The sequence below is a fragment of the Mus pahari genome, chromosome X (genome assembly GCF_900095145.1).
Source record: "Mus pahari chromosome X, PAHARI_EIJ_v1.1, whole genome shotgun sequence".
NCBI classification, from domain to species: domain Eukaryota; kingdom Metazoa; phylum Chordata; class Mammalia; order Rodentia; family Muridae; genus Mus; species Mus pahari.
In genome coordinates, this window is record NC_034613.1 from 129,013,424 (window position 1) to 129,034,936 (window position 21,513).

The following is a 21,513-nucleotide window of genomic DNA, read 5'->3' on the forward strand; positions in this document are numbered from 1 at the left end:
CCTCTCCCTCTCCCTCTCCCTCTCCCTCTCCCTCTCTCCTTCCTTCCCTCCCTTCCTCCCTTCTTCCCCTAAACCAACCAACCAAAAATCCATTGCCCTTACAGCCAGCTGAGGGCTTAGAGGTTGTCGAGGTAAAGTAAGAGAGTGTATATCTCACTTTTACATCTGAGCTTAGGAGTAGCTGAAAACTCCTAGGGTGCTCAGGGTGTGCTTCCTGTCATTGCTATGAGCTGTGGGAGGACTGTAGTAGTTGGGTTATGCATGTTATGCTGAGCACACTGCATAGTGATAGGATACATCATGGGGTGGCTCTGTGATTCTCTCTGGGTCTTTGAGGTCTGTGCACAGTTGGCATGTGGTGCAGGGTGTTAGAAGATTTATGATGACTGTGTATGAGAGAAACAGTAGGGACTCTGGTAGACCCAGAGGTAGAAGGAGCAGTGCTGGTAGAGAGCCTTCATGGGGGTGTGGGTGTGGGGATATGTGTGTCAGCAAATGTTTTAAATTAATTATGAACCATAAGAAAAATAGTCTGGAGCAAACCAATTTAGGATCTAGGTGGGTGGGATGGATGGGGAAATAGGAAGTACTGTGGTTTTTAGAAAGGAGGAAGTGGGTCCTACTCTAGTAGCTCCCTTGAGGGCAGGAACAAGATTTTCTGTCTCTGCACAGAGTCTAGCAGCTGCAAAATATAGTTTGCTTACTAAACTCAACTGAGGGAAACCCAAGAGTTGAGCAGGGCTATAAAGGGCCACTGAGATCTAGTGAAGATGTTTATATTTTCCCATGGGTAGAAGGGAGTTAGGAAAAGTTCCTCTGGTAGGTTGTGTGATCTGTCTGTAAGAAGATTCCACCAAGAAAGAGTAAGCCTTGGGGCAAGGGAGTCACTGAAGATAACAGGAGACATTGGGAAGAAGGGGTCTACAGAAGTAGAAGGCAGGGCTCTTGGAAGAAGTTCCCCTCAGTGGGACCTTATCGTGGCCATCTCTAGACTCCTGAACTGAAACCCCGCTGTCTCATGGGCAGGGTTGTGGGTATCATTTTTACTAGACACATTTTCTTTTTATGACACTAGTGTCCTCTCCTGTCTCTTGTGGCTTTCCTTTGGAAAGCAGGGTTAGGTTTAGTCTACCTGAGAGTCAGCTATTTCCTTGTTGTGTTACTGTGGGCTAGTCACCAAGTCTTTCTTTGTCTTCATCTCTTCACAAGAAACTGGACAGAGAATCCCTGCCCATCTCATCTGGGACTCCAGGGTATCCCTGAATCTCAACTTCCCTCAGTTAGTCTGTTCTACAGGACTGCTTATAAGGAGGCAGAGACTAGAGAGGTAGCCTGTGCATCTCCCATAGGAAGGTCAGGTGGATAAGGAGAATCGAGAATGGGCCAGGGCAGAGCCATAGAGAATGGTAGGCCACACCAGTCTGAGAAGCAGGGGAATAGAAGGACAGAAGCCCAACCCCCACACAAAAGCCCTGCTGCCTGGCTGTTGGCCTAGTGGGGAGGATTTACTTAGGGCAGCTTACCTGCTTTGAGGTGTTAAGGGCTGGAAAGCAGATAGAGAGCCCCTGGGACCATGATACTTGTGTATGTCTATGAAGGGTGCATGGCAGTGTGTTTGGCCTTGTTCAGCAACTCTTTGGCCACCCTTATTAACTTTCTCTGGCTGTGTGTCCTTGCAACTATGTCTACACCTGTACCACCCTCCAGGTGATTCATCCTCCTCAATCCTATGCCCAGAGAGGACAGGGCAGGGCCAGCCAAGATGTGCTGAGCTGGGCAGGATAAGCAGCTCTACTGGGCCAGAGGTGAGAAGAATACCCTTGCTATGCAGGCTGGGCTCTGCCTGCTCAGGTAGGAAGGCACAGGAGGAAACTTCACCCAAAGGTAGAAGAAACCAACTGGAGCCAGGATCTAGAGCACATGTTCCCTCAGCTGGGAAGGGTCTGTATCCAGGATATGGTCAGGAGTTCCTGGAAGCTGCTATAGAACCCCTGGGTTCCCTCTAAAACTAGGAGAACCCAAGTCCCCTGTAACTCTTTGTGCTGGTGTCATCTGGTGAGCAAGGGTATGGATGTCTCTATATGTAAAGACAGCATGACAGCATTGTTTAGAGCAGGAAGAGACATGTGTCCTGTGTTTTGTATCTGTGTTTGTCTATATTCTTGAGCTCAGATACCATGGTTGTGTTTGTTGCAAGATCGTGATGTAATCAATCATGAACTGTGTCTGATTTGGGTCCATGTTTCTAGGTATGTAGTGGCTTATGACTTTATACTGTTTTGCTGTTGTATGTGGGTTTTTTTCCATAACCTGGAATCCTGTGTGGCTGTGATCTTTATTTGTAACTATGCTTGTAGACATTAAAAGGTATGTTAATGATATATATGAAAGTACACGATCCTGTAATGTAAATGGAAAAATACCTTTGTAACTTTGTGTGCCTGAGTAATATATGATGGTATATAAAGTTATATTGTGGTATGTGGTTAAGTGATTTTGTGTAAGAACTGCCATTTGTGTTTTTTATGTGTTTATGATTGTGTTTCACCTTATCTTTTTTTTTTTTTTTTTTGAGTCAGGGTTTCTCTTTGTAACAACCCTGGCTGTCCTGGAACTTACTCTGTAGACCAATCTGGCCTCAGACTCACAAGCTCTGCCTGCCTCTGCCTCCCAATTAAAAGCATGCACCATCACTGACCCACCGCTTGACCTTATTATACATGATTTCAATGCTGTGTAATCATATGTGGAATTGTATCTGCTGGCCTGTGAACTTGTATGGGCCCAGGCTTTCAGGAGGGTGAAGACATGTGCTTCGATGTTTGAATTTGTGTGACCTAGCAGTTGTGTGAAGCACTATAAATTCCATGTGCTCTTGTGACTTTCGGGACCTATTTGTGACTGTCTACTTATGAGACTGTGACATAAAGTAAAAGCCTTGAGATGAGATGCCATGTGGCTGTGGCACAGTCAGTGTAACACACCATATGCTACTTGTAGCTGTGGGACTTCTTATTTGTTTATTTATTTGTGTTCAGTTGAGTTTTTAGTATGTAGCCCAGGCTGTCCTTGAACTCATCCTTCTGCTTCAGCTTCTCAAGTGCTAGGCTCATAGACCCATACTGTGCCTGGTGCTCTGGGAGTTCTTGACTAGTGCTTGCTCCCTTGTCCTCACCTTATTACAAGCACCTCTCCCTACACAGTGCTTTTCATGGCCTCTTTCACCACAGAAAAGTTGAGCAGCTTGCATTCTGAATACTGGGGGTGGGGGTGGGGAGGTGTGAGGTGGATGTTGAAATAGAGGAAGGTAAACAAATTAGTAAGACACTGGGATTTTAAAGAGAAAAATATTTGCTTATAAAATATAGTTTCACCAGTGTGCGTATGTGTGCACATAGTAGGACTGGAACCTATGCCTTGCAAATGCTAAACAAGTGCTCCATCACCAACTAACTCCCTAATTCCTAGTTTCATCATCTCTTCTAAAGACACTTAGCTGTACAAAATTGTAGACAAGAGAGTTCAGATATTCTTAGGGCTTTAAGAAATGGGCTAAAAGCCAGGCATGGTGGCACACCCCTTTAATCCCAGCACAGAGGCAGAGGCAGGTGGATTTCTGAGTTTGGGGCCAGCCTGGTCTACAGAGTGAGTTCCAGAACATCCAGGGCTATACAGAGAAACCCTGTCTTGAAAAACCAGAAAAAAAGAAAGAAGATAAAAATGATAGAAATGGTAGTTTATGCCTATAATCTGGCACTGGGGAGGCTGAAGCAAGATTGTCATGAATTTGAGTCTAGCCTGTGCTACACAGTGAGAGCTTGACTCAAAAACAAACAAGTAAAACAATAGAATGAAGAATGGCTGTATAAACAACAGCTACAGGTATGTGCACAAACTTTAGGGTATTCACATCTAACCTCAACCTAGTTGAAGTCCAGAGTTTGCTTTAAGTCCTTAATTATCTACTGACAGGCATGGGATCAATATACTAATCACAGAGAATTATAACTTCTTGATGAAAATAGTCAATCTCCACCTTGGGCCTGGTTCTCTGTCTAAGAGCTGGAAGAGAGGCTTCCTGGCAAAACCATGTGGCTAGCACAGGACTCAAAGGAGCCTAGCCCTAGATACCAGCTAAGATATGCTACTTTCTATTCTCCCTTGGGGTAAAATCAGTCAGTCACTTCATGTCTAGTCTCCCTTTCTACAGGACTGCACCAGGGAAACCGGATCCTGGTTAAAAGTTTGTCCCTTGACCCTGGCCAGAGCCTTGAGCCTCATCCAGAAGGTCCCCAACGGCTTCGCTCAGATCCAGGCCCTCCCACTGAAATCCCTGGCCCACGTCCTTCACCACTGAAGCGGGCACCGGGCCCAAAGCCACAGGGTAAGTGCTCCCATTAAGAGCAGAGAAATGAACCAGAGAGGTGTACAAAAGGAGAAATTAATGCATGGCAGATGAATAGGGAAGTGCCCTTATCTCAAAGGGCAGTGCAGTGAGTGATACCTGTGTAATGGGCAGAAAGATGTTGCCTGTGGCTAATATAGACTACTGAAATTTCACATTGGTCAGTCCTGCTTTGTGCCTACCTCAGGCCAAAAAAAAAAAAAAGCATAGCAGTCCATGCCTATACTGCCAGCACTCAGGAGGTTGAGACAGGGTGCTTGCTGTGACTTTAAGGTCAGTCAGGGTATTGTGGTATTGTGAAGTTAGGTATAGCCTGGTCATAACCACCTTGAAATCCAGTTCAGTGATATCTCTCTTCTCTATCCATCACTCCAGTTCCCCCAAAGCCCAGCTACCTGCAGATGCCCCGGGTGCTTCCTCCTCCTGAGCCCATTCCTCCACCACCATCACGTCCTCTGCCTGCAGACCCTAGAGTGGCCAAGGGACTTGTCCCCAGAGCTGAGGCCAGCACTAGTTCTGCAGCAGTATCGTCACTGATCGAGAAGTTTGAAAGGTGAGTCTTGTTCCCATAGGACCCTGTGAGGGAAGGGTGGATATGGGACAGGAAGGGTTCTTGTAGGAGAGGCCTCTTGGTCACACTCATACTCTGCCTCCATGTCTGTCCATCACCCACCTCAGAGAGCCTGTGATTGTCGCCTCGGATAGGCCAGCCCCTGGCCCCTGCCCAGTTCCCCCAGAGCCAGCCATGTTGCCACAGCCACCCCTGCAGCCAACAGGGTCCCAGCTCCCTGAGGGTGAGGCTTCTCGCTGCCTGTTCTTGCTGGCTCCTGGTCCCCGGGATGGTGAGAAGGTGCCTAACCGTGACAGCGGCATTGACAGCATCAGCTCGCCATCCAACAGTGAAGAGACCTGCTTCGTCAGCGATGATGGGCCCCCCAGCCACAGCCTCTGTCCTGGGCCCCCTGCCCTGGCTAGCATGCCAGTAGCTTTGGCCGACCCCCACCGGCCTGGCTCCCAGGAGGTTGACAGTGACCTGGAAGAGGAAGAGGAAGAGGAAGAAGAAGAGGAGGAAAAGGAAAGAGAAATTCCAGTGCCCCCGATGGAGAGACAGGAGTCTGTGGAGGTACTAACTTATATGTTACCCACGAGGCAGGACCATGTAGAGAAAGGAGGAGCTTGGCTTTTGTATTTGGTTCTTTCCCAGCTTGGTATTTCTCAAAACAGGCCATTGCTTCCACTTAGTCTACTTAGCTCCTAATATAGAGCCCAAGTAACAAAACTCTGCTCCTTTCCCAAAAGACTGTGAACACCAAGATGGCCATTCCTCATTCTAAATACCTGTTAAGAAGGTAGCACCACTTGCTTCATAGAACCACTAATGAACCTCAGTCTTTTCAGGCCCCAGTAGCTGTGTGACACTGAGGATGTCTCTTCCCTTTCTACTTCTCACTACAAGCCTCAGTTTCCTTGTTTGTATGACAGAAACTCTTACATGCCAGAGATACTTCTCAGCAACTGGAGGAGGGGCACAGAGCCAGAGCCCCAAAGGAGCCTGAAGCTTTAGGTTGGGAACTCTTTCCATGCTTTGTCTACCTAATGTTTCTTCAGAAGGAATCCTTGCACTCACGTAAGGTCTCAGCCAGGAGACTTGCTTTCCCAGAACTAAACACAGCTGTGGGGGGACTGGGGCCAGGAGTACAGAGATGAAATGACACTCAGCAAGTGTGTTGTAGCCTGCAAGCAAGAAAGTGAGCCAGCAGGCATAGTCTTAGACATTTTTATACTTCTGTGCCTTTCTCACACCCCACGTACTCAGCAAGCCTTTGCTGACAGCGAGCTGAATGAGTGACTAAGTAGCTGGTATTTAGAGACTGTAATCTGCAGTCTGTTCTGTTTTTATTTATAGGAACGCCTTTAGGGTTGGAGTGTAGGAAAATGTAGAGCATTTGCCTAGCATACATGAAGCCCCAAGTTTAACCCCCTACATTGCAAAAATTAAAAAAAGAAATTAAAATATATGAAATTATCTCCATTACAAATGAACATAGGCCCTATTATTTGTCTTTATAATGGGGACTCTGAAATACAGAAATAATTAGGCAACTTATACATGCTAGTGAATAGTAGGTAGACTAGGATTTGAATCCAGGAAGTTGGACTTCCTAGTTCCCATGTTTAGCCACCAAACCATGCTCAATGAGTAGAGAAAGCAGACCAATGGTTATATGACTGCCTGAATGAGGGAGTTTATATCTTTAGCATTGAGGGACAAACTTTATGAAGGATGCAACTACAGGAATCCTTCATGAGTGATACTTAGCTTTATGAATCAGATCAGAGTTATCTCAGGGAGGAACTAAAGTTAGAGCATCTTGTGCACTTAGGGGGGGTCAGGCATGGTGACATTGCCTGTGGTCCAGCTACTGGGAAACTGATGTAGGAGTATCACTTCAGTCCAAGTGTTTGAGGGTACTCTGAGAAACATAGCAACACCCAATAAATGAGTGAGAGGGTGGGGAAGGGAAGGAGAGAAGAAAAATAGACAGAAGGAGCTGGGGTTAAGGTAGAGATGATATATCAAAGGTCACTTCTTCTTTACAGCTGACTGTGCAGCAGAAGGTGTTCCATATTGCCAATGAGCTCCTGCAAACCGAGAAGGCCTATGTTTCCAGGCTCCATCTCCTGGATCAGGTGAATGGCCCCTCTGGGGTCCCAGGACCCTAGGATGTGGTATGTAGGTTCCATAGAGGAAATGATAGTCCCTAAGCCTAACTCCACCGTTAAGGCCAGGATCCAGAAGTGGTAAGGTCTCTGGCTGACCTTGAAGCCAGTTATGATGTTTACAAGGTCAGTCCTCATTCCTAACCCTTAACAGACATGAACCAGCCCTGTGACTCTGACACTTCTGACTCTTCCTCTCATCTTTAATGTACCCATCTTCATGGACCTCATTCTAACCTTGACTTTTTTCTTCACTCTGCATCCATTAGAATCCCTGAGGGTAGGGATCTTTATTTGTCTTTCATTGTTCCATCCTAGCCTCCAGGACAGTGCTTTATATACTAGACACACTTATAAACATTTGTCACAATAAAGGGATCTAATTCCAGTCTTCTCTCTAAACCCAAATCTGCTTCTGACCTTGCTCCAATCCTAACTTGCCATCATCCCAGTTCCTAACTCCAGGTCCTAATCTTGGTGACCTGCAATTCTCTCAGTTCCCACTCTCCTTGGTCTCAAGACCAGTACTAATCTCAGAGGTCCACAGAGCTGCCCACAAATAACTGCCCTTACCTGCTAGCTGCCCTTTCCCCCAGCTAAGCTCTCATTTCAATTGGGTTGAGCACTCGTGCCTTGCTCCACCAGGTATTCTGTGCCCGGCTGCTGGAAGAAGCTCGGAACCGCAGTTCCTTCCCTGCAGATGTTGTCCACGGCATCTTCTCTAACATCTGCTCCATCTATTGCTTTCACCAGCAGTTCCTGCTGCCTGAGCTAGAGAAGCGCATGGAGGAATGGTGAGGGGCCTCAGAGCCAGTCTGCCTCTTCTGGCATCAACTTACATGCTAAGCCCAGATGTATTCAGAGAGTTTCATTCCTGGGCTGAAGATGTTGAGATGTAGCTCAGTGACAGAATTTTTGCCAAGAATATGCAAGGCCCTGGATTCCATCCCTGACATCATAAAAATAAGTTCAACCTTACCTACCTTCTTTTCTTTTGAAAAAACAAAACCAACCAACCATCCCCCCAAAAAAAAACCCCGCCCAGTCTCTGCCTTCTTGGCCCTCCCAATCTATTGTGGAACACAAATGAAGGCCTAGAATGCTACAGCAGAATAGCAGAACCCTTGAGTGTGAGAAAGCTCATGAGATGGCTCAGTTGGTAGAGGTGCTTGCTGCTGGTAACCTGAATTCAAGCCCTGGAACCCACATAAAAATGGAAGAAAAGAAATGGCTCTATAAAGTTGTCCTTGGACATCCACATGGCTGCTATGTGTGCCCCTCTCCCCTGCCCTAAGACACCACCACCACCATCAAACTTAAGACAAAAAAAAAGTGTTGAGATTTAGCTGTTCCAGTTGGATGCCTATAGTTCCATCACTAGGGACTCTGTGGCAGATCAGTGAATTTGAGGCCAGCCTAAACCGACATAGTGAGACTCTTGTCTTGTTTTTTTAAAAAAGCTAGGTGGTGGTGGCTCAGGCCTTTAATCCCATTACTTGGGAGGCAGAGCCAAGAGGACCTCTAAGTTTGAGGCTAGCCTGGTCTACAGAGTGAGTTCCAGGACAGCCAGGGCTATACAGAGAGACCCTGTGTTAAAAACCAGATTCCCCCTCCCCCCCCAAAAAAATTAAAAGAATAAGTTTAAAAGCTAAAATGAGCCAGGTGTGATGGCACACACCTTTAGTCCCAGCACTTGGGAGGCAGAGGCAGATAGATCTCTGAGTTCAAGGCTAGCCTGGTCTATAGAATGAATTCTAAGACAGCCAGGGCTACACAGGGAAACCCTGCCTTAAACAAACAAAAGGAAAAGAGCTAAAATGATTAGGTTCAAATTCTTCTGCTACTTGGCTAAATTTAAGGAAATTTCTTACCATGCTATACCTTGGCTTTATTTACATCTTGGTTCATGTTTGTATTTTTGTTTGTTTTTTTTTGTCAAGTTAAGGATTAAGCCTAAGGCCTTGCACAAGCTGGACAAATGCTTTCCCACTGAGCTATACTCAAACCTTCCTTGTCTTTTTTTTTTTTTTTGGTTTTTTGAGACAGGGTTTCTCTGTTTAGCCTTGGCTGTCCTGGAACTCACTTTGTAGACCAGGCTGGCCTCGAACTCAGAAATCCGCCTGCCTCTGCCTCCCGAGTGCTGGGATTAAAGGCGCGCGCCACCACGCCCGGCCTTCCTTGTCTTTAAAATGAAGACAATAATAAGGACCTACTTTGTACAGTTATTCTAATAATTAAATGTGTTAATACATGTTCAGAGCCTAAAATGGTTTCTAGCATATAAGATTTTGAAGCTTATGAACTGCTGTTGTTTTGTTTTGAGACAGAGTCTCACTCTGTAGACCAGGCTGGCCTAGATCTCACAGAGTACCACCTGCCTCTGTCTCCCAAGTGCTAGGATTAAAGGCATGCACTATAAATGTGGTAGAGGTAAGAATGGGATACTGGAGATGCAGACAATGGACCAAGCCTAGCCTAGGAGTAAAGAAGAATGATTTGAGGAGAAGCAAATGCCAGAGGTAGGAGGGCAGGGTTTAGGGGCTGACTCTGGCCTTCAGGTTCTCCTCTTCTAATATAGCCTAGAGCATCTACACCACCTGTTGGAATAGTCTACCCAAATAACAACCAGGCCATAGCATTACCTGCTTAAAATTGTGTCCATGTTCCCTGCAGTCACGGGATAAAGTATGCCTCTTTTACAAAACTATGACTGCAGAGGGCTAGCATAAAGCCCAGTTCCTACATCCCTTTTACCATCCTGTGACCTTAAGTCTACTTTGTCTCTCACATCACACTGTAGACAGTGAGAGTTCAGCAAGACTTGGTTACTTTTCCTACCCTCCAAGATGGTAAAGCTCACAGGAATTGACTGAGTATGGCGCAGTACTGTATCTCTGGCACTACCCAACAAAGGCTGGGCAAGAATCAATGATCAGTGTATGAATAGCCTTTGCAGTATGGCAAGAATGGGTGTTCCAGGATGGTAACATTTCTGGTACTTAAGCAGGACAGAGTTAGGCTAGGTGTTTCACAGCCTATAACCTTCAGCTCAAACTGAGTCCCTCAGCCTAATTGGCCTATAGCATAAGCAGCATTTCTTAAAAAGGAAAAATGGCTTTCTTCCTGAGGCTGGAGACCATGTCAGCCCCTGCTTCTACTCTAGGGACCGCTACCCACGCATTGGTGACATCCTTCAGAAGTTGGCACCCTTCCTCAAGATGTATGGCGAGTATGTGAAAAACTTTGACCGGGCTGTAGAGCTGGTCAACACATGGACAGAGCGCTCTACCCAGTTTAAAGTCATCATCCATGAAGTACAGGTAAGAAGTGAAACTGGATGAACCATGTTACAGGAGGAAAGGTCTACAAGGACCTGGGGGAGGCCTTTAGCTAGACCTGAGCTTTTCTGCTTCTGTCACAGAAGGAGGAAGCCTGTGGCAACCTGACCTTGCAGCACCACATGCTGGAGCCCGTGCAGCGTATCCCCCGCTATGAGCTTCTTCTCAAGGACTATCTGTTAAAGCTGCCTCATGGCTCCCCGGACAGCAAGGATGCCCAGAGTGAGTGTGTGCCCCTAGGCCCTCCTTACTTCCCCGCACTAGTAGCTCTAGCCAGATTTCTGAGTCAGGAATCTAGATTTCACTCACAGGGTTGTTCTAAGTTGAATGATGAAAATCTCCAAATAGGATCTCTAAACTGAAGGGCCTATATTGAGGTTCTGTGTTGAGATTTCAGGATGAACCTTCAAGATCATTACTCTGCCTTCATGACCCAGAAGGAACCCAGTTAGAAACTTCTGGCTGGGACTGTACAGTCTAAGACGTATGCTTAGTCTGATTGTCTTTAGGAAACCATGCTTTTATTAGGCTGAACCCAAGATTCATCTCTCAGTGAAGTTGAGAATGAAAGGGAGCCTAACCCTCCAGAGCCTGAGCCTCCAGGCTCAGAGCCTAGCTTGAATCCTTCAGGCCAAGCCTATTTTATTAATTCTCCATGGGTGAGCTCCCAAGTCAAAGCCCCATGTAGTCAGACTTCTACTTTCCCACCCTCTAGCATTAGAGCTCTACTCCAGGCCTATTGGCTACTCCCAAGCATGAACCTCCCTAAAGAATTTCAAGTGTGATCAGACTTGTTCCCATATTTTATGCCTCTCAGGTTTGGATCTATAGGCTGAGATACCTTCTCCCTGGACTGATTCTTCATTTACTGAATCACTAGAAAAGTAGTTGGTTTAGATTCCTTCCATATTTACCTCATCTGTATCAGGCCAGGCCTCAGATGGAGCTCTTGAGTCTAGCCCACTGCTCTTCCTTGAACTCATATTGTCATTTGTTCCTCGCTGACATAACAGGCAAGTGCTTGTACATTTTTCTAGGTATGGGGAATAGGGAACTGAACTAAATAGATGAGGTCCTCGACTTAGGCAGTGTGTGTTCTAGTTGGACAGAGCCTATAAACAAGTGTGATAAATCCACAGGAACGTATTTGCGGGATGCTAAAAGTGTGACTTGGAGACGTAGGGGAGTGATGTAAGGGTGACTGGATAGTCTACTTTCAGCCAGTGACTTCTATGCAGGGAAGATGGCTAAACCAAAACCTGAATAACAAGAAAGTTGCCACAGGCAAATGGGAGGGGAAGGCTCTAGGCAGCTACAGTTGTAAATATAGAGTCCCCAAAGCAGGGGGAGATGTATCTCTGTGACAGCAAGGCCAGTATGACCTGAGCTTGAGGGAGGGCAGAATGATAGTTAGAAAAGAGGGTTGGAGGAGCAAAGCTTTGGAGGCCGAGATGAGGTTTATTCTGAGTGTAGTGGATAGTCATGGGAAGGTCATGGTTAGGACTGGCTGAAGATAAGAGGAGGAGTCAGGAAATCTGGGGGAAGGTGGGGTCTTTTTGGTAATGCAGTAAAGTGTCAAAAAGGTGGCTTGGATGAAGATGGTAGCAGCAGAGGAGATGAGATATGGTTCCATTCCGGATAGATTCTATTTGAAAGTAGCACTAGGATACCACGGATGCTGAGATTGGGAGAGTCAAGAATTCTTGGGGCTAGAGAGATAGCTCTGTGGTTAGGAGCACATACTGGCTGGCTAGGCTGTGGTGGCGCACGCCTTTAATCCCAGCACTCGGGAGGCAGAGGCAGGTGGATTTCTGAATTCGAGGCCACCCTGGTCTGCAAAGTGAGTTCCAGGACAGCCAGGGCTATACAGAGAGACCCTGTCTCAGGAAAAAAAAGAGCACACCTTCAGAGACCCCCAAGTTCTGTTGCTAGCATTCACATCCAAGCAGCTCACAACTCCCTGTTGTACTGCAGAGGGAACAGATGCTGTCCTCTGGGCTCCTTGGGCACTTACACATACACACAACGGAGCTGCCACCTTAGATACTTAAATGAGGCTAGAATTCCAGGGAGGAATTTAAGTGCCACTGGTGCATAGTTTAGTATTCAAAGCCATGGAGCAAGTGGCATTTAGCAAAGGGAGTGAATCTAAACGGAAAGTGAAACAGGATGACACAGTAAAAGCTCAGGAAGGTCAGCAAAGGAGATGAAGAAGTAGCCCCAAAGCGGGGAGAAACAGAGAAAGTGTACAAGCCACAGGAATGGGGAGCAAACAGTTGTGTCCTGTGCTGTACATACTTCCCAACCACTTTACCTAAGGGCGCTTTGCTCCCCAGCCTGGACTTTGAAAAGAGCTAAAAATTCCAGGAAATTTGGTAACTAACTTCAGCAGAGAGACAGCTACATATTAAGTACCATGTTCCTCTCCCAAATGAGAGCCCCACTGAGGGGCCAGCATAAGGCATAAAACTTAAATCTGAAGAAAGTGCCTGCCTTCTAGGCCATGTACTGTGTTTGTAATTTTAATTAATCTGGAGGCCAAGGCAGGAGGATCGGCTACCTGGGCTACAAGTCAAATCCAAGGCCAACCTGGGCAAATTAATAAGGAAAAAAGTAGGGGTAGGCATGTTAGCAGGAGAGCACTTGCCTAGCATGTGTGAGGCCCCAGGTTAAATCTCTAGTACTTCAAATAAAACAATCCTAAACCCAGCTGAGCATGGTGGCACACACCTTTGTTCCCAGCATTTGGGAGGGAGAGGCAGGTGGATCTTTGTGTTGGGGCTAGCCTGGTCCACATAGCAAGTTCTAGGATAGCTAGGGCTATATAGAGAATCCCTGTGTTAGAAAACACAAAATAAGAAAGATAAAAAACCCAAAACCAAAACAAGCAATACAACATAAAACCATGTGTGTTTTCCAGAAAGCTGCCCAACTTCAGGCTTGGTTTTCTTATAAGCTTACTAGGAATGATAATGTCTACTTCATAGAATTGTTTTGAGACTAAATGAGATAATCTGGTTAAAACTTTTAGCAGAGTACCTGGCATGTGGCAAAGACGCAATAAACATTAGCTATTTTTGATGACTAAATGTTCTGGGTAATGTCATCCATACTGAGTTAGCCAGCAGGTTGAGCTTATTAACTTCAGTTTCCTGTTTTGTACTACCTTAACCGTATTCGAGTCTCTAGAACAGATCTCAGCATTCCCTTTATTGACTCTAAAGGGGAACACCCCCCACCCACACAAATAAACTTTGTAGGATGGTTTCCTACCTCAGTCTTTGACTGAGGACCTCGAATGAGAGCCGGCTAAGATCTGCCCATTGAGCTGCCCAGCTCAAGATCCAATGCCGAGATCCCTATATTTTATGACTCAAAGTACAATCCTTAAGCCTAGCCCCACTGAATCATCTTTCTGGTTCTGCTGACTGACTCACCTACAGACTAAGCTCCAGAGCCTGGACTCAGTCCCCAAACTGCCTTCTTGGGACTGCTGTCTGCAGCTACCTACCTACACTCAGCCCAAGGCTGAACTCTAGACTGAGACCCCAGACTACCAAACCCAGCTTAGGCCCCACTAAAGCTTCTAACTTAAGGCTATCATTCCCACAACAAACTCTCAACATAGCCTGGGATTCCCAGAAATGCCAATCTGTTTCCTGCATGGTACATTACTAGACAGGTCCTGACAGCAAACACAGCTTCCAGTCTGAGCCCAACCATGTTTGCAGGCTTAAGTTTATGTATCCCCAACTCACCAGTTTTCTTGCCCCTTTGGGCTCTACTGGGGTGTGAAAGATGCAGCATCTATAGGAGAAAAAGCAATGCCACCTTCCAGGTAGATAACCACCTGAGTCTTTGGCTTGTTTTTTTTTTTTTGTTTGTTTGTTTGTTTTGGTTTGGTTTCTCGATGTATTCCTGGCTGTCTTAAACTAGCTCTGTAGAGCAGGCTGGACTTGAAGTCATAGAGAACTGCCTGTCTCTGCCTCCTGAGTGCTGGGATTAAAAACGTGACACCACCAGTCAGTAAGTCTTAGCTTTTAACTCTGATAAACTTGTCTTCTGAGATTCTGAATTAGAGGAGCTAATTTATACTAAGCATCTGTTTGGGATCCCTGAGGAAGGTAGTGGGAACTGAGCCCCTCCCTCAGAGACTTCTTATATACTGAGGGATTCAGATGCAGTGAGTGACGAGCATGCAGTATGACTAGTGAGGCAGAAGGAGAAAGGACAGTGTCCTAACTCATCCTTGGAGCTTAGGGAAGGCTGCTAGACATGGTAAGACGAATCCAGAAGACTAGATGGCAGTTGGCCAAATGAAGCAAGACAGGGCATGTTTAGGGAGGTGCATATGGAAGAAACCACAGCGGTCAATTGAAGCCCGTCACCAAGGGCTTTGAATGCTAGACAAAAGAACTGGGTCTTTGCTGTGCTGGCAGAGTGAAACATTGACAGATTTAAGTGGAGGGGAAACAGTAAGCTGTGTGCAAGAAAGCTCCTTCTGACTGCCAGGGTTGAAGGGGAGTTGGAGAAAGGCCCAGAACCTGAAAGGCATATAGAGACCTGAGCTGGAGCAGCGGCCACAGATACTCTTTAGTATCAGAATGTGCTCGTCTTAGGAAACGGGGCCTCCTTTGCCATCCATGTGGACACGTGATGTGATTCTCCAGTACAGGCATAAGTTCTGAGGAGGGAATCCACTGTGTCAAGTGGGAACCATGAAGCTGCAGCTGGACTGGAGGCAGAGGCAGGGATGGTTTAACATGTGGACGTTTATGGAGACTTACTTCATTTTTTTCCATTATGACACCTGGTCACTGTAGGAAGTGTGGGAATGACAGAAAAGAAGACAGAAGTGTGGGGCAAGAAACCACCTGTGACCTGAGCCCCATGATAAATGTTTAAGCATATGTTATTTTAGATGCGTATGTTAGCAAGAATTAGATCATTGTATATATTCAAATTTGTATCCTTTTCCTAAGTCACTCTGAACATTTCCCATATTATCAAAAACCCTAAATAAGTATCATTGTTAAATATTGATTTTTAAAAATTTTTTTTTCTTTTTTTTTTTTTTTTTTGAGACAGGGTTTCTCTGTATAGCCCTGACTGTCCTGGAACTCACTTTGTAGACCAGGCTGGCCTTGAACTCAGAAATCCGCCTGCCTCTGCCTCCNGTCCTGGAACTCACTTTGTAGACCAGGCTGGCCTTGAACTCAGAAATCCGCCTGCCTCTGCCTCCCGAGTGCTGGGATTAAAGGCGTGCACCACCACCGCTTGGAGATTTTTTTATTATATGTGTGTGCTGTAAATTCTGTAATTGAGCTCCTATGGTTGAACATTTTTGTTTTAGGTTTGACAGTGTTATAAAAAAAAACACTGCAAGGAAAGTGTATTTGTGCATAGAACATGTGTGTATAGTCAGAACTAGGAAGACAAACAATAGAGGTTTTTCCTTTTTCCCTCCCTTCTTCCCTTCCTGGTATTGAATGCAGGGCCTCTAACATAAACCGCAAGTGCTCTACCACCAAGCCACATTTTCACAATTCCTCTTTGTTTTGCTACTGCAGCTACCACTGCCTTATCTTTATCATCATTGTCTTCATTTTCTTGTGTGTGCACATTTGGGATATGGTCTTATGTATCATAGGCTGACCTTGAACTGGCTATGTACCTAAGAATGACCTTGAATTTCTGATCCTACCATCTCTACCTACTGAGAGCTGGAGTTATAGGCATGCATCACCACACCTGTTTCTGTGGTGCTAGGGATGAACCCCAGGGCCTTACACATGCTAGACGGACATTTCACCAACTGAGCATCCCCAGTCCTCTTTACTTTTAATCTTTTGTTGCTGCTACTGTTCTTTTGATTTGATTTGAGCCCAGAATTTTGAGATCACCCAGGGGACTATAGAAAGATTCTGTCTCTAAAACTAAACAAACAACAACAAAATAAACCTATCCATAGTCCCACTAGCCAGAAACAACTATCCAAACATGACCTGCCAGTTAATTGTCATAATCATTTTACCAAGCGTACATTTTATTGGCTGTCCCATATTTCTGCTACTGTGTTAATCCAGGCAGTTTCTGATTTGAAACAATGTGGTCATGAACATCTTTTGAGGCTGGCATCTGCTGGGAGGTGGAGAGTGTAGTTAGGCCAAGAGGAGATATTCATGGAGTAGAGATGGCCTGCAGAGCTTCCTTTCTGTTTGACTCCCATCTGATCTTAATTCTCTGTACCATAGAGTCTTTGGAGCTGATAGCCACAGCAGCAGAACACTCTAATGCTGCCATCCGGAAAATGGTAAGTGGCCCTTCTAGTCCTGTCCTTCCTTGGCCATCCCTCTGTGGTAGCTCTGTCCTAGGACTGGTCTGGGGGTGGAGAACTTGTGACTTGAGGACATTTAAGGGGAGGTATTGCCCACCCCAAGCTTTACCTTTCATTCCCTGCCAGGAACGAATGCACAAGCTGCTGAAGGTGTATGAGCTGCTAGGGGGTGAGGAGGATATTGTCAGTCCCACCAAAGAGCTCATAAAGGAAGGTCATATCCTTAAGCTGTCAGCAAAGAATGGGACCACTCAAGATCGATACCTCATATTAGTAAGTGCCAGGTGTGCTTGTGGGTGGGCATGCCCTCGGGACATAGGTAACCTGGCAGTCATTCGAGAATAAACCTCTAGCCAGCTGTCCTTTCCTCCAGCATTCATTGTATTTGCACTATGTGAGCTAGATATAATTTTTGCTTTTGTACAATATGTAACTACAATTTAGATATGAGTTGGCCAAGGTTACCAACTAGGAAGTGACTCCCATGACGTTTCCTTGTCAGTTCCTTGCTCTTTCCTCATTGCTGAATCCAGTTTGAAATAGCTTTGTGTGTGTGTGTGTGTGTGTGTGTGTGTGTGTGTGTGTGTGTGTGTGTGTGTGTGTGTGTGTGTGTGTGAGAGAGAGAGAGAGAGAGAGAGAGAGAGAGAGAGAGAAAGAAAGAAAGAAAGAGATTGATTTTGAGATTTTCTGCGTAGCCCTGGCTGTCCTGGAACTCACTCTGTAGACCAGGCTGGCCTCAAACTCAGAAATCTGCCTGCCTCTGCCACCTGAGTGCTGGCATTAAAGCCTTGTGCCACCACTGCCTGACAATTTGATGTATCTTTCATCCATTTATTACCTTGCATCCTTAGCAGTAGTATGAGGGTGAAGAGACTCACCATCTACACTAAGTCCTTGTACATGCATCTCAAATCTTCTCCTTCCTAGTTCAACGACCGCCTCCTTTACTGCGTGCCCAGGCTGCGGCTCCTTGGCCAGAAGTTTAGCGTGCGGGCACGCATTGATGTAGATGGCATGGAGGTAAGCACCCTGAGAATTGGAAATGTGGAGTGGAACATTGGTATTGGGAGGAAATTGCCTACTCTGTCCCCAGTCTATGTGTACATATGTGTAGGACCCTATGGAGTGTATAGGCCTCACCATGATCCTTCCCTCCTCCTTTTAGCTAAAGGAGAGCTCCAACCTCAACATGCCTCGGACCTTCCTGGTGTCAGGAAAGCAGCGCTCTCTCGAACTGCAGGCCAGGTACCTGTCCTTGCCTATGCCTTCCCTCCAACTCACTCTTTTTTGTTTGTTTGTTAGTTTTTGAGACAGGGTTTCTCTGTATAGCTTTGGCTGACCTGGAACTCATTCTGTAGACCAGGCTGGCCTTGAACTCAGAAATCCGCCTGCCTCTGCCTCCCAAGTGCTGGGATTAAAGGCATGCGCCACCACCACCCGGCCCAACTCACTCTTTACTTCAGATATGCCGAGGCATTCCAGGCCAGAGAAAGAGTGAACACCTTTCCCCAAAAGATATGGCCTTGCTCCTCAGCTATGTGTGTGTGTGTGATTCTGAAGCTGACACATGTATATATATGGTATGGGAAAAGGTGGTATGCCAGTCACGAAGGCATTTTGGAGAATGAACAAATGCAGGGAAGAGTGGGTTACTTACCACTATCATTGATAACATCACAAATGCCTATCACTGTACATGGCTACCATCAGTCCATTTTAAAGCTTTAGAAATTAAGGCACCTTTCCTAGATCCAGCCAGCAGGATTAGAGCTGAAATTGGAGCTTAGGCTTCATCATCTTGGCACTTGGGTTCCTAACCACTGTCCATACTACTTTCTAAGACTCTGAGTAAAGGTGTCTAACAAGGTCCTGATCAGGACCACAAAGTACTGAGTGCACATCAGTACATAGCCTTTTCTGATAGGCTACTTGGAAGTAAGAGGTGACTGACTGATGATTTCATGGAGGCAGAAGGGAGAAGAGTTAAGCAACCTAGTAGTTGGGCTGGGCAGTGATGGTGCATGCCTTTAATCCCTTGGGAGGCAGGAGCAGGAAAGATCTGAGTTTGAAGCTGGCCTGGTATACAGAGTGCGTTCCAAGATAAATAAAGCTGCACAGAGAAACCCTGCCTCAAAAAACAAAGCAAAACAATAACACTAAGCCTAGTGGTTGGGCTTTGAAGTTCTGGGAGACCAAGAGAACCTCCCTGAGGCCTGCACTGATAGAAGAAGCAGGAAACAATAGGCCCAGCAAGACAGAAAACAGGACCATCTAGGGAAGAGACAAGCCACAAAGACATGGTATCTGCTTAAGAGTTGGGGGTTATCAGAAGAGTGCTGGGTACAGAGGGGCCCTCCAGGCACTGTTCAATTTCTTCCTAGTCGCAATAGGATGACATGGAGAGATGACTTTGTAATCATATTTGTCTGTAATTAGCTCAGGTTGGACTTGAACTCAAAATAATCCTCTTGGCTTAAGTCTCCCTAGTGTTAACTTTTTTATTTAAAGGTTTATTTTGAATATTTTAAAATTATGTGTATGCATGTATCTGTGCAGGGGTATATGCATATGGCAGGTGACTTTGGAGTCTGTAAGAAGCAACAGGCCCATTGGAGCTAGAATTACAACTGCAGGGCATGGGTTGTGAGAACTGACCTTGAGTCTTCTACATGAGCCATCTCCAGCCACTTACATTTTTTTCTTGAGGCAGGGTCTTACTATGAAGCCCTGGCAGGCCTTTAACTTGCTTATGCAGAACAGGCTAGCCTCAAACTCAGAGAACCACTTACCTTTGCCTCCAGAGTGCTGGGATTAAAGGCACGTACCACCACACCTGACTCCACTAGTTATTTTTTAAATCAATTGTTCATTTATTTAAAATGTTTGAATGTTTATGAGTGTCTTGCTTGCATGCATGTCTGGTAATATGTACATACAAGGATGCCAGAAGATGGTATCAGATACCCTGGAACTAGAGTTGGACATGGTTGTGAAGTGGGTGCATAGAATCAGGATCTTCTAGAAGGATAGCAAGTGCTCTTAACTGCTGAGCTAGCTCTCTAGCCTCTTAAAAATCTTTTAATGAAAAATTTCTGGTGTGTTGGTTTCTGCCTGTAATCCCACCATTTGAGAGACTGGGGCAGGGAGATTGCCGGAAAATTCAAGGCAAGACTGAGATAGAACATGAGACCTTGTCTGAACAAGGTTAATTTTAAATATACAAAACCCAAACCAAACCAAAACCCAAACAGTATAAGCATCCATAATCTTAAATATACCTTAGCTGGTTCTTACCTTGGCAATTTGTGGAATCAGCTGAGAACTTTAAAAAAATCCTGATGCCTGGGCTCCATCCCTAAAGATTCCTATTTAATTGGCCTGCAAGTATTGCCAACCAAGCTCCTCCGGTGATTTGATGTACACCAGGTTCGAGCCAGTGATTAAGAGCCAATACTACAGATAGAAGCAGAGAACTCGCCTACCATCCAGAAGACTTGGGTCCCATTGCCAGAACTTCTCTTCTTCCACACACAAGACACCTATTGACATTTTTTGGTTTGGTTTGTGACATTTTCCCCTAGGCCATCCTTGGAACTCCTGAGTTCAAATGGTCCTCCTGACTTACTTTCTTAAGTGGGACTAACAAATATAAACTTCATCCTTATATGCCTTTTGAATGGCCACAAATTCCACCATAATTCTTTTTTTTTGTTGTTGTTTTGTTTTTCGAGACAGGGTTTCTCTGTATAGCCCTGGCTGTCCTGGAACTCACTTTGTAGACCAGGCTGGCCTCGAACTCAGAAATCCGCCTGCCTCTGCCTCCCGAGTGCTGGGATGAAAGGCGTGCACCACCACTCCCGGCCCACCAGAATTCTTAAAAGTCAAGAGCAACACTTGTTCAAAGCCAAGAAATGACAAGTTAAAAAATATAAATAATTTCTTATGACTATAGTCAGAACAAACCTCATCTCATTGCTGGGCTTATAGATATTTGCCACAATTTCTAACTTTCCTGTGAGTATTAGGGTCTGAGCTTAGGTCTTCACGCTTACATAGCAAACGTTTTAATCACTGTGCCATTTCCTAGTACCTGCTGCCACATTTTCTATGAACCTTTTCCAAAGTACAGAAAACTAGAAAGAATTACAGTGAGCACTAATGAACCACCATTTAGAATATACAAGGGTTAACATGCTGCTGTGTTTAGCTTATCACATGTCTATGCTTTTAGCCACCCACCAATCCAGTGGCTTTACCCTTTATATTGGTCTATGTCCATTGTTCATAATGATAGGTTGTTCATTTGTTTTTGTTTTTCAAGACAGGATTTCTCTGTGTAGCTCTGGCTGGCCTGGAACTCACTTTGTAGAGACTATGCTGGCCTTGAACTCAGTGATCCCCTTGCCTCTGACTCGATTCCTGGGTTTAAGGGTGTGTGCCACCACACCTGGCAAGACGTATTTCATACATGTATGTATGTATATCTTGTACTTTGACCATAATTTCTATCCAGAACCCCCTTTGCTTCTTTCCCCTAACAGTCTTGCTTCTACTTCAGTGACATATATAAAAATGATTTTGTATATATAAAATCTAGGCTCCAGAAATGAGATCAAACACATAATACATGTTTTTCTGCATCTGGCTTATTTTACTTAATATAATGATCTGTAGTTGCATCCATTTTCTGACAAATGACATTTTATTCTTTA

At 45.4% G+C, this 21,513-nt stretch overlaps 1 protein-coding gene across 1 annotated transcript in view; it reads left to right on the plus strand.

The window, feature by feature from the left end:
• Fgd1 (FYVE, RhoGEF and PH domain containing 1) overlaps positions 1 to 21,513 on the plus strand; it is a 43,165-nt gene that overhangs the window by 15,512 nt on the left and 6,140 nt on the right. The window contains exons 2-12 of the mRNA XM_021187261.2: positions 4,211 to 4,384; positions 4,781 to 4,958; positions 5,084 to 5,528; positions 7,007 to 7,096; positions 7,772 to 7,920; positions 10,290 to 10,446; positions 10,548 to 10,686; positions 16,719 to 16,777; positions 16,928 to 17,074; positions 17,729 to 17,821; positions 17,967 to 18,046. Of these exons, the coding sequence (XP_021042920.1) occupies positions 4,211 to 4,384; positions 4,781 to 4,958; positions 5,084 to 5,528; positions 7,007 to 7,096; positions 7,772 to 7,920; positions 10,290 to 10,446; positions 10,548 to 10,686; positions 16,719 to 16,777; positions 16,928 to 17,074; positions 17,729 to 17,821; positions 17,967 to 18,046 (1,711 nt within the window). The remainder of the gene's footprint in view (positions 1 to 4,210; positions 4,385 to 4,780; positions 4,959 to 5,083; positions 5,529 to 7,006; positions 7,097 to 7,771; positions 7,921 to 10,289; positions 10,447 to 10,547; positions 10,687 to 16,718; positions 16,778 to 16,927; positions 17,075 to 17,728; positions 17,822 to 17,966; positions 18,047 to 21,513) is intronic.